We start from the raw sequence: 17,654 nt of genomic DNA on the forward strand, positions 1-17,654 counted from the left end.
GTTGAGAGTCTGCCTGCCGATGCAGGGGACACGGGTTCGTGACCCGATCCGGGAAGATCCCACATGCCGCGGAGCGGCTGGGCCCGTGAGCCATGGCCGCTGAGCCTGCGCGTCCGGAGCCTGTGCTCCACAATGGGAGGGAAAAAAAAAAAAGAAAAGAAAACTAAATAAAAATTAGTCTTTGGGACTTCCCTAGCTGTCCAGTGGTTAGGACTCTACACTTCCAATGCCAGGGCACGGGTTCAATCCTTGGTTGGGGAACTAAGATCCCGCATGCTGCGTGGCATGGCCAAAAAAAAAAAGAAAATTAGCCTTTTCTCACCCTAAACCAGAACTGGCCCCAAGCAAGTAGTTTATTGTAGCCGGGCTGATAGACGTGAGGCCCGTGCTGTCCATGGTAACATGTTTTGCGTAGCTCAAAACCTTCCATTTTTTAAAAAAACACTCAATGAGGGGTATTAGACCTGTTTGGCAGATGAGGAAGCTGCCTAGGGTCACGGCTAGGAAGACCTCCGGCGTTCACGCTGCCCAGAGTCTCGTCAGGCCCCGAGGGCCGGGACGCCTAAGGCTGGCGGCGCCTCCAGGACTCCCGCCGCGTCCGGGATCCGCCTCGCCGTCCCTTAGCACTGGAAGCTCCGTCCCCCGGGGGACCCGGCGACCCGCCACTTTCGCGATGCCCAATGAGACTTAGCCAGGGGCGGGATGGACGCCACCGAAGGCCAATCTAACTGGGCCGGGGCGGGGCTGAGGCGGTGGGAGCTGAACTGCGGACCGCGGTCTTCCCTGTCGAGAGAGGGCCCGGCGCGGGCGGCGCGCTCGGGGCCCTGCTGTGCGCGCGCCCGCCACCCGCGCAGCCCCTCTGTCCGCTCCGCGCGTCCCTCCCCTGCTCTCCCGTAACCGCAGGGATAGGGGCTCGGGAGCCGGGCCGGGGCCGGGGCGGGAGCCGCGGGACGAGCGCCTGAGGTGGGTGCGGAGCGGGAGGCGGGGAGGCGGGGAGGCCTGGAGGCCCGGCGGGCGGATAACTGGGTCCGCCCTGCCGACGGACCCCGGGTCACCGTGGGGAGAGGCCGGCCGGGTTGCGGAGCCCGACTCCCGGCCTGCCTGGGTCCCGGACGCTCGTCCCCGCGCCGTGGTACCCCTCCCTGGCCACGACCCTCCCGGCTGAGGACACCCCGCCCCTCTCGCTGCCCGCGGCCTCCTAACCCCTCTGGCCCTTCGTCGCCTGTGCACCTGCCCTTTCGGCCTTGTGCTCCTACTCCCCCTCCAGGCAGGACCCTGGCCCAGCCTTACCTGCTCAGGACCCAGCACCAAATTAGACTTGCTCCTTCAGCCCCCAATCCGTCCCTCTTTGTCGTCTGTACACCTGTCACCTCAATTCTGTTCATTCACTCCACCACCCTGCCCCGAACATCTTCATCTACATCCAGCCTAGGCCATCATCCCCCCACCCCCTCCCCCTCTCGGGGATTCCTCCCGCCAGCTCTGATTATCCCTACACCTGCCCCACTCAGCCCCAGGCCCCCTGTCCTGGCCCATCCACTCTCCTTTGTTGCCTCTGCAGCTGTTCCCTCAGCTCTATTCATCCTTCTCCCCCAAACCCCAGCCCAGACTCCCTTCTCCCTCTGACCAGGGGGCCACTTCCTCTGGGCTCTGTTCTGTCATTTCTCCCCATCAGTGCCCAGCCCACTGCTCACTCAGCCTGGCCATTTCCCTTCCTTTCAGCCCAGCCCTCTCACCTCCTGCTCAGGGTACCCTCACCCTCTTCCAGCTGGTCCAGTCTTCCCTGGCCTCTCCCCCACACCAGCCTATCTCCCAGCCTCATATGTCTCTTTTCTTACTGACCTCCTCTCCCAACACGAGTGGCCTCCACCGTTGCCCCCGCTCGCCGTTTCCTCCCCACACAGGTGCTGTGGAGACACCATGGAGCTGTGCAGCAAGAAGAAGCTTCACGCCCTGTCCCTGGCCGAGAAGATCCAGGTGCTGGAACTCCTGGATGAGTCCAAGATGTCCCAGTCGGAGGTGGCCCGGCGCTTCCAGGTCTCCCAGCCCCAGATCTCCCGCATCTGCAAGAATAAGGAGAAGCTGCTGGCGGACTGGTGCAGTGGCACGGCCAACCGGGAGCGCAAGCGCAAGCGGGAGTCCAAGTACAGCGGGATCGATGAGGCTCTGCTCTGCTGGTACCACATTGCCCAGGCCAAGGCCTGGGAGGTGACGGGGCCCATGCTGCTCCACAAAGCCAAGGAGCTGGCCGACATCATGGGCCAGGACTTTGTGCCCAGCATTGGCTGGCTGGTCCGCTGGAAACGCCGAAACAACGTGGGCTTCGGGGCCCGCCATGTAGTGGTGTCTCCGTTCACCCCTGAGCTGCCTCCCCCAGCTCCCACGCCCCAGGCCCAGCTGCCTCTTTCTCTTAAAGATTTCTCCCCAGAGGACATTTTTGGGTGTGCTGAAGTGCCCTTGCTGTATCGGGCAGTGCCCGGCAGAGTGGGTGTGTGTGATCGGGTACAGGTGCTGTTGTGTGCCAACAGCAGGGGCACAGAGAAACGGCGGGTGTTGGTCAGTGGGCTCCAGGCTGCCCCAAGATGCTTCTTTGGGGTCAGCAGTGAGGCCCTGCCCGCCTCCTACCACCCTGACCTGGCCATCCCCTGGTCAGAATGGTTGGCACAGTTTGATCGGGACATGGGGCGGCAGGGCCGACAGGTAGCCTTGCTGCTGGCTGCCCGAGTGGTGGAGGAGTTGGCAGGCCTGCCCGGGCTCGGCCACGTGAAGCTCTTGCCTCTGTCCGCTGCTAGCACCACGCCTTCCCTGCCCAGCTCCGTGGTCCAGGCCTTTAAGGCCCATTACCGGCGCCGTCTGTTGGGCAAGCTGGCTGCCGTCCAGAGCGAGAGGGCTGGTACGTCGCTAGCTGAGGCCGGGGCAGGCATCACAGTGCTGGATGCTCTACACATGGCAGCGGCGGCCTGGGCCAAGGTGCCTCTCCAGCTCATCGTGAGCAGCTTTGTTCAGGAAGGGCTGGCTCCAGGCAGAACGGCCCTGGCCCCGCACAAAGCCTCGGAGATGCCACCCGTCCCCGGTGGGCTGAGCCTCGAGGAGTTTTCCCGCTTTGTGGACCTGGAGGGTGAGGAGCCTGTGTCTGGAGTGTGCAAAGAGGAGGTGGGCACCGAAGACCAGGGTGGGGGTGGAGAGGACGTCTTGGAGCCCCTGCCCACCAAAGCCGACGCCCTCCGGGCTCTGGGCACGTTGAGGAGGTGGATTGAGTGCAAGGGCAGCGGCCCTGAGCTGTTTGCAAATTTCTACGCCTGTGAGGAGGAGGTGGAGCGACTCTGCTGCCTGTGAAGGGCCCTTCCAGCCGGAGCCCCTCCTCTCCTGTTTCCCATGGAAACGCCCTCGCTCAGAAGGCAGATTGGGGGCTGGTCTCTTTCCCGTGGAAATGGAGCTTTTGTGAAAAGCGTTGAAGGGAGACAAGTTGGGAGACTAAGTCTAAGCTCTGAGCGAAAGTTCTCCAAGCCCTGAGAAGAGGGTCTAAAGATGGGGTGTCAGGGAGGGAAGCTAGGCTGCATGGTTTCTGAACCGCTGTGGAGTCAGGGACTTGGGAAGGTGGAATTCGGGCTTTACAGACAGGCCGATCCCTTGAATTCTGCGTTAAAAACAGTTCTGCTTCTGGAAATAAAGTTTTTAATCAGAAAAGAGGCCAGGGTGTTATTTTCACGGGAGAAGGGTGAAAACGTTCACCTCAGATTTTTTTTTTTTTTTTTTTTTTTTTGCGGTACGCGGGCCTCTCACTGTTGTGGCCTCTCCCGTTGCGGAGCACAGGCTCCGGACGCGCAGGCTCAGCGGCCATGGCTCACGGGCCCAGCCGCTCCGCGGCATGTGGGATCCTCCCGGACCGGGGCACGAACCCGTGTCCCCTGCATCGGCAGGCGGACTTTCAACCACTGCGCCACCAGGGAAGCCCCACCTCAGATTTTTAAATTGATTGCTGGGGGTCGCTGCAACGCGGCTGTCGAGCTGTGTGCGGATGACCAGCAGTGAGCCTCTCCTGGCAGGAGGGACTCCCAGGACGTGGGGACTCCTCATGGGCAAACAGGCAGATCCCAAGTATTGCCCAGGACATTCTGCTGCTCTGATTTCTCTCTCAGATTGCCATGGTAGGGGTGGTGTCTGAGAAAGAAGGGGACAAGCTAGGGACATTCTAGGGGAACAAAAAGGAGCCAGGGGAATTCCTTGGTGGTCCAGTGGTTAGGACTCTGCACTCTCACTGCTGAGAGGGCGAGGCTTGGGTTCGCTCCCTGGTCACAGAACTAAGATCCTGCAAGCCGAGTGGCCAAAAGAGGATTTGGAATAGCCATGCATTTTTTCTTTTCATTCATGTGATCATTACACGACATCTCTTCAGCAAGGCCTCCTGTGTGACAAGGTTGCGAAGATGGTGTCCCCGCCAGGCAGGACCTTGCAGACAGTGACAGTGGAGTGTGATTAAGGGTCGTCATAAAGGCGTGTGCACAGTGCTGTGGCCCTGGGGAGCCTCGGGAGGAGGTGAGCTTTGAGCTACAGCAGAAGGACAGACAGACAGAGGAGTGGGAAGCATAGTCCTGGCAAAAGGGCGGCAGGCGAGGAGGCAGCCGTCCCGAGAGAGCACGGGGAGGCCCAGAGAGCTGGAGGCACCTGTAGCCCCCCAAGCCTGGTGGTGGGGCGCCCCCAAAGGGTTTCACTCATGGTGGGGACAGGTCATTTGTGAGGTTCTAGAACACTGAGGTGTGGAGGGTGGGTCAAAGACGTGAGACCTAGAGGCAGAGAAACTCCCACTGGTCCCAGTGACAGATGGGGAGGCCTGAGCCAGATCCCGCACGGGAGCAGGATGGGAGAGGACGGCTCACCTGGAAAGGACCAGGACTTTGGACGCAGACAGACCCTGGCTGCTGGAGTGCAGCTCCAGGCCGAAATCCTACATGAGGCCTTTCACGCCGACCGCAGGAATCACAAGACAGGGCGGTGTGGTTTTCTGGGGAGCATCACAGTCAAGGACTCAGACCAGCCCAGGGACCTCCTTGTGTGGCCTCAGCTCAGGCGCTCTCTAGGGGCTTCGCCAACACCTCCTTACTGGGGGCGTGGGCTGAGACCCTTCCTCCTCTTTGATGTCGTACCTTTCACTCCCAGCGCTTCTCTCCCTGCCTTCCCCCGCTCCCCACCCCACTCCCACTGTCCATAAAGAGGCAGGAGACCGTGTCATCTGACCCTCCCCAGTGCTGTTGCATTGGGGAAAACGGACCCCTGGGGAGCTGGCGCCTCTTTCTGCCTCTCAGACAGTAGCGCTCAGTGAATAAAGACCGACTGTTCTTTCAGGTTGGTTCATCGTCCTCACTAACCACCTCAACACCTGGCAGCCCGACAGTGAGACAAAGGTGTGTCATTGCCCACTCACTTTTAAACAGTTCTGAAGCTGCCTGCTGGCTTTCCATTTCTGCCTAAGGTCCCGAATAATTCAGCCTTTCCCCACAGATTCTGCTCTCCTACCTGTATTCTTTTTCTTTCTTTCTTTTGTGGCTGTGCTGGGTCTTCGTTGGGGGCTTCTTTAGTTGTGGCACACGGGCTGCAGAGCTCGCAGGCTCAGTAGTTGCAGTGTGTGGGCTTAGTTGCCCCGAGGGCTGTGGGATCTTAGTTCCCCGACCAGGGCTCAGACCTGCATCCCCTGCATTGGAAGGCAGATTCTTAACCACTGGACCATCAGGGAAGTCCCACCTGTATTCATTGAAATTGTCCTTTTTCTGAAGTCATTCCAGTTCTGACATATCTCTTTTTAAATGTTGAAGCCAAAAGTTACATGATCTCTAAAGGCCTGACCAAAGCAACCGAGGGGCAGATAAGCAATCTGTTCTCAGGTGAGTCGTATTCCTGTTGGAGGAGCGGGATAGAGCACAGGGTTTTCTTGCTGACTTCTTTCCAGAGCTTGTTTTTGGTTTTTTTTTTTTGATTTTTTTTTTTTTTTTGCGGTACGCGGGCCTCTCACTGCTGTGACCTCTCCCGTCGCGGAGCACAGGCTCGTGACGCGCAGGCTCAGCGGCCATGGCTCATGGGCCCAGCCACTCCGCGGCACGTGGGACCCTCCCGGACCAGGGCATGAACCCGCGCCCCCTGCATCAGCAGGCGGACTCCCAACCACTGCACTACCAGGGAAGCCCTACAGCTTGTTTTTTAAAGCCACCAGTCCCCCAAAAAGAGGGAATTCCCTGGCAGTCCAATGGTTAGGACTCGGCGCTCTCACAGCCTGGGCCCCAGGTTCGATCACTGATCAGGGAACTAAGATCCCGCAAGCCATGCAGCGCGGCCATAAAGAAAAAGCCACCAGTCATCTCTTCTTTTCTTGCATTGATATCGTGTATCGTACTTAACTTTTGGTGGGTGGCGCCATGGGCTCATTCAAGCCGTATTTACTGAACGCTTTGCTTGTGGAGCAGGTCCTGTTCTGGGACCTGAAGCTAGTGCTGAACAAGACAGAGAGGATCCTCCTCACTAAACCCTTCCTTTCTGGTAGAGGGGATAAAGAAAAGACAAGTAAAGAAATAAACACGGTGATTTTGGACAGCAATAAGTGCCAAGATGAAAATAAAACAACCATGTCCTAGAGAGTGACTGGGAGAGGGGAGTCAGGGAAATGTTGGGGGGAATAGTGACTGATAAGAAGGGAACACCCATTCTTCCAAAGGAAGAGTGTTCTCTGCAAAGGGAACAGCAGGTACAAATATCTAAGGTTAGAAACCGCTTGACAGGTTTAAGAAACAGAAAATGAGAGAAGGCCAAGCAGAGGAGGAGGGCAGAGAAGTGGGCAGGGGCCTCTGAGCTGGCAGCACTTACATTTCATTGGAAGTGAGACAGGAAGATTCTTTTTTTGCGGGGGGGCGGGGAGAGTGGGAAGATTTAGACAAAGGAGGAACATGATATGTTTTACGTTTGAAAAAAACTAATTCCAGTTGCTGCATGAAGAATACATGGCAAGGTAGGGAGCAAAAGTAGAAACCGGAAAACCAAGTAAGTTAGGAAGCTACTGTGGTTGGTGGGACTTCCTCACGCACTGGGCATAAGGTGTAAGGAGCCAGAGAAGGCGAAGAGGACTTCGGCTACTCCCAACAGACCTAATTTTTTTAATCAAGGTCAGGCAGTCCTATCCAATTTTGCAGGTTTTGCCACATGCAAAATGGGGGACAAAGAAATTATGTGCATTATTTCAGTTGATTTAAATTTTCTATGTTCAGAAGGCATTCAAGGCTCCAGGGCAGCAAAGATGCATAAGACACAGTCCCTGTTCCTAAGAGGCAGAAATAATATGGGTCAGTCATGAGCATTAAACAAATTAATATTTATAAAATGTTTACTACTCGCCAGGTGCTATTTTAAGCACTATATATAGGTGCACTATATATATATAGGTTAGATATTATTGTTATTACATTCAGCAGCAGCATCAGTCTTGAGAAGATGACGAACGGGATCCAGAGAGCCCCAAGGCAGAAAGATTGGCTCCCCGTCTTTTTTCTCTCTGCATTGCACTCTAATTTCTCCCAACCTACCTCCAATTCTCTTCAGCTGTGACAGTTCTTTTTCTTTTTTCTTCTTTTAAATATACAGAATCAGGGAATTCCCTGGTGGTCCAGTGGTTAGGACTTGGCGCTTTCACTGCTGTGGCTCGGGTTTAATGCCTGGTTAGGGAACTAAGATCCCGCAAGCTGTGCAGCACAGACAAAAAAAATATATATATATATACATATATATATATATATGTATATATATAGTCATTTTTATGCTGTCTTGCTTCTTCTCTTTTAATTCTTTTATATATTTAGATCTTCTGTGCATGGTTATTTTACATTCTGTATCTGATAAATCTAACATCTGAAATCTTCGGAGGGACAAATCTGTTGCTTTTGTTTCTCCTGAATCCATGGTGGCTCTTTTTTCATTGTGGGTCTGGTCGCTTTTTTTGTCGTGGGAATTTTTTTATTGGTTGCATTTAATCCCTGGAAAACCTGAAGATCCTGATTTGGGGGCGCTCCTTTAGAAAAGCCTGTAGTTACTCCTTCCAGACACAAGGTGGCGCTACCATCATGATAAATTAGTTTCTGGCGGGGGAAGGTGTCCCAGAGCTGAAGGACAGTGTGGTAGCAGGTGCCGTGGTTCACAGGAGCCCATCTTATTCTTAATTTTTTCCCACCACAGGGAGAGGCAGTTTTCTTTGTAGGTTCCGTTTACCGGTGGGTGGAGGTTTTCTGGTCTACTCTTTCACTAAAGGTATAGCCCCTTCCAGGATCTTGACTTAATTTATCAATCTTGGGTTCAGCTACCTTAATGTCTGGGCCAAAGTCTAGTCTTCTGTGTGTTTCTTTAATCTTCAAGGTTGCAGTGTTAGCATTTGCCCCAAGGGCTGCACAGTTCCAACACGCTGTTTACGCTCACTTCCTTCTTTTGAAGGGGTCTTTGGGAAGTTCCCTTACTTCTTGCAAAGTTAACAATGGTTTTAAAATCATGTTTTAATGGTTTGGAACCTAGTTGCTTTAGACACATGTAGCCCTCGTGTCACTATACATGTAAATTAGGTCTCCTGCAACTTCTCCTACTGTGATCGGTGCTGTAAAAATAAGTATAACATTTGATGACATGAATCCAATGAGACGCTATTTAACATGTTTGCCCAAGTTATAAACCCTTTATGTGGGACTTCCCTGGTGGCTCAGTGGTTAAGAATCCGCCTACCAACGCAGGGGACACTGGGTCGAGCCCTGGTCCGGGAAGATCCCACATGCTGCGGAGCAACTAAGACCATGTGCCCCAACTACTGAGCCCGCGTGCCCCAACTACTGAAGCCTGCGTGCCTAGAGCCTGTGCTCCGCAACAAAGAGAAGCCACCACAATGAGAAGCCCACACACCGCAACAGAGTAACCCCCGTTCACTGCAACTAGAGAAGGTCCATGCACAGCAACAAAGACCCAACGCAGCCAATAAATAAATAAATGTATTAAAAAAAAAAAAAAAAACCTTTATGTGTGACCCTCAGACACCACCCCCATTTTCAACCTCAGAGCAGGTTCATTTACTATTTCCTAGCTCTCAGGGACTCCTCTCTGAGTCTCAAATAATGATGACCTCTAATAACATCTGTTAATTCCTTAAGGAATTTAACAGGCGTATTCTGAGTCCCTGCTGATGTACAAACATCTGGCTTTTTAAAATATCTTCGGCCATTTCCTGCCTGATCTTTGTTTGTCTTTCCATCCTCCTTTCCAAGAGGAGTGAGTTGTTTTCTCACTAATCATGCCACGCTTAACTCTCACCTCACTGCAGCACTGTTCTCCGGGCCCTACTAGCAGCCCCTGCCATAGGCCAGTGGAAGCAACTCAGGCCTGGGACTGCATGGCCCGAGGGGTGCCGGCCATTCTCTCTGGTTCTAATGAGGTGCATAAAGAAAAGGAGCTCCAGCCCCTGCACAGATGCCTCTGGACAGAACCAGAGAGAGGAGACAGAAACCCATGCCCAGCAGTGAAAAGGCAAGCTTACAGGCATCATTTCTGCCCCCAAAAGGATTTAATTAAAACAAAATCAGAAAAGGATTTTAAAATGTTATTCTCTTGCTAACTGGTAATGTGGTGAGAAATGACAAACTACAGAGGACCACTCTGACCTACTGATCCCTCCTTGCCCCGTTTCTAAGAGCCACCTTCTGTTTCACATGTATACTGCTTGCTCCCTTTGAACCAGCCGCCAACTCCCCTGAGATGTTCCAGTGACTGCTCCCCAGCACTTCTGTGTCCGGCCTAAAATCCCTGGCACCGTGGTGGTCCTGGACTGGCCACTGGGGCCCAAAGATGGACCAGTTGGAAGGGATCTCAGAGGAAAATGGGGCACAGAAAGGGCAGTGACTGTCTCAGACAGACCTTGTTCTTTCACACCAGGAATGTAGGCTTCCTGGATCTGTGCAGGAGTTGAGGCCACCAGAACTGGAGTCTGAGTCACTTCCATCAGACTCATAACTTCCTCAGCTAGAATGGGCAGTGTATTTCTTCTATTAGAAGCATCCAAGGACTTCCCTGGTGGTCCAGTGGGTAAAACTCCATGCTCCCAATGCAGGGGGCCCGTGTTTGATTCCTGGTGGGAGAACTAGACCCTGCATGCCGCAAGTAAGAGTCCACATACTGCAACTAAGACGTTCGCATGTCTCGGGGCTTCCCTGGTGGCGCAGTGGTTGGGAGTCCGCCTGCCGATGCAGGGGACACGGGTTCGTGCCCCGGTCCGGGAGGATCCCACGTGCCGCGAAGCGGCTGGCCCGTGAGCCATGGCCGCTGAGCCTGCGCGTCCGGGGCCTGTGCTCCGCAACGGGAGAGGCCACAGCAGTGAGAGGCCCGCGTGCCGCAAAAAAAAAAAAAAAAATGTTCTCATGTCTCAATGAAGCTCCCGCGTGCTGCAACTAAGACCCAGCACAGCCAAAATAAATAAATAAAATAAATAATAAATATATTTTTAAAAGAAGCATCCAGAACACCATTTCTTTTTTTTTCTTTAACATCTTTATTGGAGTATAATTGCTTTACAATGTTGTGTTAGTTTCTGCTTTATAACAAAGTGAATCAGCTATACGTATACATATATCCCCATATCTCCTCCCTCTTGCGTTTCCTTCCTACCCTCCCTATCCCACCCCTCTAGGTGGTCACAAAGCACTGAGCTGATCTCCCTGTGCTATGCGGCTGCTTCCCACTAGCTATCTTTTTTTTTTTTTTTTTTCGGTATGCGGGCCTCTCACTGCTGTGGCCTCTCCCATTGCGGAGCACAGGCTCCGGACGCGCAGGCTCAGCGGCCATGGCTCACGGGCTTAGCCGCTCCATGGCATGTGGGATCTTCCCAGACCAGGGCTTGAACCTGTGTCCCCTGCATTGACAGGCGGATTCTCAACCACTGAGCCACCAGGGAGGCCCCCTTAGAGGAGTCTTACTGGCACCAGGGGAGGAGGTCCCAGCCCCCAGTGTCTCCCCACCTCCTGGTCCTGCCCTACATAGTGGATGCTGGTCCCCAACCTTTCGGTGAGGTCACAGCCCCGGGAGGCAGGTTCGGATGTCTCTTTCTTCAGAGAGAAGTGTCACCTGGACGCTGGATTGGGTCCACAGCACAGCTGGCCTCAGGGCACGTTGCCAGGTAGGGCAGAGGCCCAAAGGGGAATGCAGGACAGCAGGTGAGGTCAAAGGTGAACTTCCTTTCTGAGCCCCGGAGAGTGGCTCCGGCGGTGCAGGTGAGTCTGGGAGAGCACTCAGCATGGCACCTGGGCACTTGGCAGGTATCCAGGTTGTTGGGGGGCAGCCTGGGGACTGGGCAGAAGCACCCGCCTCTCCTCTCCTCTCCAGCAACTCCCAGGAGGCTCCAGGACGGCTGGCTCTGGGTGCTCCTAGGCCGCCAGGACTTTGGCTTCAGCTCCTCCTACGTCACCCACCTTCCCCAGGAAATGACCCGTAATTGGGGTTACTATGACGGAAGGAAGAAAAGTGTCTCACCAGAGACCCAGCCGGTCACAAACTCCTCCACGGGCACTGTCTGGCAGGGGTAGGCACTGGTGGCTCCAGCAGAGGGGACGCTGGTAAAAGTGTAATTCCACCCTCCCCCTGACCCTGGACTGATAATCTGCTACTAATGTTTAACCCTGGGTGAGGGCCCAGTGCCAAGACCAGGACAGGAAGGGAGCCAACGCAGGCGGCCTGGTGGCCTGGAGCTGTGCAGAGCGTGAAATGTCACAGGGCAGGGAGGATGGCCCACGGTGGCCTGACCCCCCTTGCCGGCCAGCAATGGCCTCACAGTGTGACTAGGCCTGGCAGCTGGGCTCAGGCCCTGGTGGGACCCCTCCAGGGCTGCCTCAGTCAGCCAGGGTTTAAGGAGCCAGCCCGGCCCGGCCCAAGCAAGGCCCGCAGCAGTGGGGCCTGGCCACGGGGAGGCAGGCCCAGCAGAGAGGAGTGACTCACCAGGGCCCAAAGCCACCTTCTCCAGGGGTTGTTTACGACTGACTCCTCCGCGTGTGTCAGAAACAGCCTCCCTCGCCTTCCCCTCCCCATGCCTCTTTCCGGGGTAAGGCTGGAGACTCGGTGTACAAAGGGTGGTGTGTCTGTCTGCCTGGGGGTGACCAGGCTATGACTTCCCACTTCTCTTCAGACAACAACCCAAACTGACAGGACAGGGACCTGAATCCCTCCCTTGCTCTCTGCTTCCTTAGACCAACTGCCTCTGTCGCCAGTTCATGAAATAAGTGCTATAGCATGAATGATTTTTTTAAAAATAAATTTATTTATTTATTTTTGGCTGCGTAGGATCTTCGTTGCTGCGCACGGGCTTTCTCTGGTTGTGGCGAGCGGAGGCTACTCTTCGTCGCGGTGCACGGGCTTCTCATTGCGGTGTCTTCTCTTGTTGCAGAGCATGGACTCTAGGCGCGTGGGCTCAGTAGTTGTGGCTTGGGGGCTCTAGAGCACAGGCTCAGTTGTTGTGGCACACGGGCTCAGTTGCTCTGTGGCATGTGGGATCTTCCTGGACCAGTGCGCTCGAACCCGTGTTCCCTGCATTGGCAGGTGGATTCTTAACCACTGGGCCACCAGGGAAGTCCCAGCATGAATGATTATTCCACTCACCCTCTTGCTCTGTTATGAGCTGAGTATGGTTAAATACAGTTACTCTTTGTTTTGAAAATGCTATTTTGTATCATTTAAACATTTGTTGCCACTTTGCTGTACACCAGAAACTAACACAACATTGTAAATCAACTATACTTCAATTAAGAAAAAATTCATTGCCTCTTTTTATAAATCAGATGATTGCTCACCTGTTGTGTCTTCCGTTAAGTGTCTGGTACTTTTATTTTTCCTACTCTGTCATCTTTCTCTGCCCCAGAAGGGGGGCAGTGTACATGGAGTGGAAGCAGCACAGGCTTTGGCACCTTCTAAACCGGGTTCCAGTCTCAGCAGCCCCGGGCAGCCTGGTGATCTGTGACCAGGCACACACTTTGAGGTTCTCTGCTCCCATGTCATTTGGGAGGCTTGGGAGGTCATTAAAGGGGGTTTCCAGGTGTTGGTGTTGTCGAGGAAAATAATCGATGCACAATGTATAATAGGAATTGAAAAGAGTTTTATTTGAGCCGAACTGAGGACTAGAGCCCGGAAGACAGCCTCTCAGGTAACCCTGAGGGACTGCTCCGGAGAAGCATGGTTTTCGGCACAGTTTTATGCCTTGTCAGAACAAAGAACATCAAACAAGTCAGGGAGACATTCTTTCATGGTTTCAAAAAAACAGATCAGCACGTACATAGAGCGTCAGTATGGCCTTGGCGCCTGGGAAGTGAGACTTATCATCGAAGGAGCACCAGCATTGGCGTCCCAGGAAGAGAGGCACTTAATCTTCTATCTATTTATTTGGCTGTGCCGGGTCTTAGTTGCAGCCTGCAGGATTTTTAGTTGCGGCATGTGAACTCTTAACTGCGGCATGCGAGATTTAGTTCCCTGACCAGGGATCGAACCCGGGCCCCCTGCATGGGGAGTGTGGAGTCTTAGCCACTGGACCACCAGGGAAGTCCCTAATCTTTATTTTTAATGTGGACATTCTTTGCTTCTGGTCAATGCGCCCTTTTCTCTAATGATTAAAGCAGACGTACAGTGTATCCTTGGTAGGCCACAAACAGGCTGTTCCAGTTAGCACCACGTTCAAGTTAACTCAGGTATGAGCCATAACTCAGGTATGAGCCATAACTCAGGTATGAGCCATAACTCAGGTATGAGCCGTATAAGCCATAACTCAGGTATGAGCGTTTCCTTTGTTAGTGTCCACGTTCAGGACCACATCATCCAGGCCACGTTTCTGACATTCTCTGGCAACCTCACATCGATTCCTATGACGTAAGGCCCGGGAGACAGCAGTGGTGGGGATGTGGTGGCAGGGTGGGATGCACACGTGCTACCGGAACACAGGGCAGGACAAGGGGGCAGACCCGTGGATGCAGGCAAGGTGCTGACTGCAGGTTTGGCTGCAAACGCAGAGAGAATGGCGGCGTACAGATGTACCACGTTCTTCACATCAACAGCCATAAGATATTCCGTCAGATTTCTATTCTCAGGAATGCTGGGAAGTTGGGGCCTGGGGTGGGGTTGAGGAGGAGGGGGTCTTCTCTCAAGGGCATGGAGATCCAGGGCTCAGGCACCACTGCCCAGAGAAAGCTGTGAAGTCCCCAAACGTGTCACCAACCCCTGGAGTTGCCTTGACCCCTCCCTTTCTCTCAACCTCACCACCATTCCGTGAGGAAACTGCGTTCATGTTACCTTCCAAACGGATCCCGAATCCAACCCCTCCTCACCTCCTCCACTGCTACTGCCCTGGCCCACAGCCATCATCACCTCCACTTGGATTCCTGTCCACAGCTGGCCTCCCTGCCCCCACCCTGTCCCTCCCACCCACCCACTTCCCCTTCCAGTCTGTCCTCCACAGCAGTCAGATGACACAGTTGAAACTGAAGCAGACCATGTCTCTGCCCTGCTCCACACCCTGCAATGGCCCCATCCTGCTCAGACTCAAAACCAAAGCCTTCCAGGGACTTCCCTGGCGGTCCAGTGGTTAAGACTCCACGCTTCCACTGCAGGGGGCACGGGTTCCATCCCCGCTCGAGGAACTAAGATCCCGCAACCCACACGTCGCCATCAAAAAAACCTAAAAAAACAAAAAGCCAAACCCTTCCAAGGCTCCAGGTGCCCTCGAGGTGCCACCCTGGCTTCCTTCTCTTCTTCCAACAGGCTCCCGCCCCCAGGCCTTCACGCTGGCTGCTCCCTCCTTCAGTCGGCCTCCTCTTGCCTGGGCTCAGACATCGCCTGCGCAGTGAGCCCGCCCTAACTGGCTCGCTGAATACTGCCATCTGCCCCACCTGCCCAGCATTCCAGGTGCCCCTTCCCTGGCCCAACCTTTTCTTTCACTCATCACCTTCTGACACACCATGCAATTAACTTGTTGTCTGTCTGAGCAGGGATCTCTGGCTGTTTTGTCCACTAATGTTACCTTAAAGGCTTAGAACTATGTGTGGCACAGTGTAGGCAATGAAGGAGAAATGAATGTGTGGACAAGTGAGGGAACAGCATTAGTGAGCTGCCCTGCAGCCAGCCCTGGGTCTCCAATTCTCTGTCCCCATCTCCAGTGGGCCCCAAAGAATGTAAAGTCCTCCAAATACCCGCAACCTGCCCCTCCAGGTCTCTTACAGCTCTTAGTTTCCCATCAAATGCCCAAGGACCAGCCCTGCTGATGCTTCTCCTCTCCCGCTGCTGCCAAAGCAGAACACATCCACCCCCACCACATTCTCACGGGTAGACAAGTTCTAGGAAGCAGGGTTCCATCTCTGACCCCCTCCCCCTAGAGCTGCCCAGGGCCCTTAGGGCTGCCCCCAAAGACCTTCCCGAGTACTGGTCTCTCGCGGAGGGCTGGGCTGTTATCCTAGCTCTGCAGCTCGTTCTCTCCTGAGTGATGCTGGGCAATCCCTCTGTGGGCCTTCACTGTTTGCAAAAGTAAAGGACCAGCCCAGCAGATTGCTGAGTCTAAGGCCTCTTGGCTCTAAAGGCCTTCAGGCTGCCCTGTCACTTCAGAATGGGTCCCACTCTCTTCTCTAATCCCACCACACCTCCCCAGTTCAAGGGAGACCCATTGCCACTCCCCAGAGGCTGGCAGAAGGGCAGCCCCACCCCTGACTAGCTCTTCTCCAATCCTCCAGCAAGATCCACCAGCTTGACCCTCTGTCTGCCGGAGCAAAGCTCCGATCTTGACATTCTGTAGCTCACGACCTCCAAAATGGCCTCACTGTCTGCTAAACACACCACAGCCCTACCCCTGCTGTTCATGCCTACCCCTCCAGCCCCCCCCCCCGCACCAGGTGCACCCCCACCTTCCCACCTGCTGTGCTCTGATGGTCCAGGGCTTCCCTGGTGTCCTAACCATGCTCCCACACCTCCCGCTACCTGGAATGCCTTCAGGAATCTCTTCCAGCGCCGCTCCTCGCTGGATCTGGGTTCCAGTCTCCTCACCGCCACCACACGTACTGCCAGACGTCAGCTTTGTTACTGAACCTTTCTGATCCTGTTTTCTCATAAAATGGAAATATGATACTCACCTCTTAGTGTGTTACAAAGATTAAAGCACTTAGAAAAGGGTCCAGCACATCATATATGCTCCACAAATGAGAGCTACTATTGTTCTCATCTCCACTCTGAAGGTCCATGAGGATGACATGAGGAAACACACGGGAAAGGGCCCAGCATACAGTAGGTGCTCAGGAATTGAGGACGCTGCTCTTCCTGCTTGTGACAGTTTATAGCTCTTAAAGCAATTCTGTCATCTTATGTAGCTTTAAACATGCATCTCTCGGGACTTCCCTGGTGGTCCAGTGGTTAAGACTCCGCACTCCCAATGCAGGGGGCCCTTGTGCCATCCCTGGTCAAGGAACTAGATCCCGCATGCCTCACGGTGCAGCCAAAAAAATAAATATTTAATTAAATAAATAAACATGCATCTCTCCTGGGCTTCTTTCCCTCTCCTCTCTCCCTCCACTCCCCAATGAAACCCCTGAGGGCAGGGACCACGTCTCACCCAGGTCTCCATCCCCTGCCCCAGCCCAGGCCACACACCCAGTAAGCACTCAACACACTGAACTGTGTTCACACTTCAGTCCAGCTGGTTTAGGGAGGCCACCAAGCCACTGCGGCCTGTCCCAGAGCTGAGAACCTGGAGGGAGATGCCGATTCCCACTGCTCACATCTGAACTTCCTTGAGTCCTCAGGTCATGCTGGGATGGAAGACATGATGTAATAGACCAACTGTGGGGGCAGTGTGGGTCCCGCAGGTCAGGCAAAGAGCTGTTTCAAATACTGAGGAAACTTGGACTGGGTTAGGAGCTGGAGCTGCCTTCCAATGCGCTGGAATCAGGGCAGGGTGAGCCCTCTACCTCCCACCACCCCCCATCCCCTAGCCCATTGTTGTCATTTAGAACAACCTCTGGCTACTCTGGCTTAGGAAAGCGCCGTATGGACTTGTTTTTCTCTCTGAGGCACCTCTACACCTCAGGCACACACATGCTGGCCTTGCCAGGACATACACGTTAGTGACATGACCCTGGGGATAAGTGGTTTCACACCTGCTTCTTCGAGGCCCCAATGCCTCTCCCAGCCTGCGAACGACGCAAGGTGTCCCAGGCTGTGTCTCCAAGATAGTGAAGGCTCATGTGACTGCTCCCTGGAATAACAGGTGTGCCCAGCCTGGATTTTTGACATGTAATTTGAGGACCTCTGGAGGTCATCGAGTACAACCTCTTCATTTTACAGAGGGAACTGAAGCCCGGAGGTGAAGGGGCTTGTCCAGGACGAGCGGGGACAGGGACCCTGTGCCCTGACCACCGCGGAGAGCCTACCACCCCTCACGGCCTCGAGGCGCTGCAGTAGAGGCGGCGGCCTGCGTCACCTTTACCTAACGCCCAGCACAGTGTGGCTCCATGATACGCAGCCACGAAGCATCTCCCTTTTACAGGTGAGGGGACCGGCCCAAAGTCACACGCGTTTGAGCGCCAGAGCTCGCGCCCCCATTCCCGATTTCCTTGAACCTTCGCCACACCCTGTTA

General features: G+C 54.4%; 1 protein-coding gene across 1 annotated transcript; it reads left to right on the top strand.

Annotated features, from left to right (window-relative positions):
* The first annotated feature begins 789 nt into the window (after window positions 1-789).
* Window positions 790-3,744, top strand: TIGD3 (tigger transposable element derived 3). The gene is made up of 2 exons (XM_060017507.1): window positions 790-963; window positions 1,905-3,744. The coding sequence occupies exon 2, from the start codon at window positions 1,921-1,923 to the stop codon at window positions 3,334-3,336; it is 1,416 nt and encodes a 471-aa protein (XP_059873490.1). The 5' UTR covers window positions 790-963; window positions 1,905-1,920; the 3' UTR covers window positions 3,337-3,744.
* Window positions 3,745-17,654: the final 13,910 nt, after the last annotated feature.

The sequence above is a fragment of the Delphinus delphis genome, chromosome 8 (assembly GCF_949987515.2).
Source record: "Delphinus delphis chromosome 8, mDelDel1.2, whole genome shotgun sequence".
NCBI lineage: Eukaryota > Metazoa > Chordata > Mammalia > Artiodactyla > Delphinidae > Delphinus > Delphinus delphis.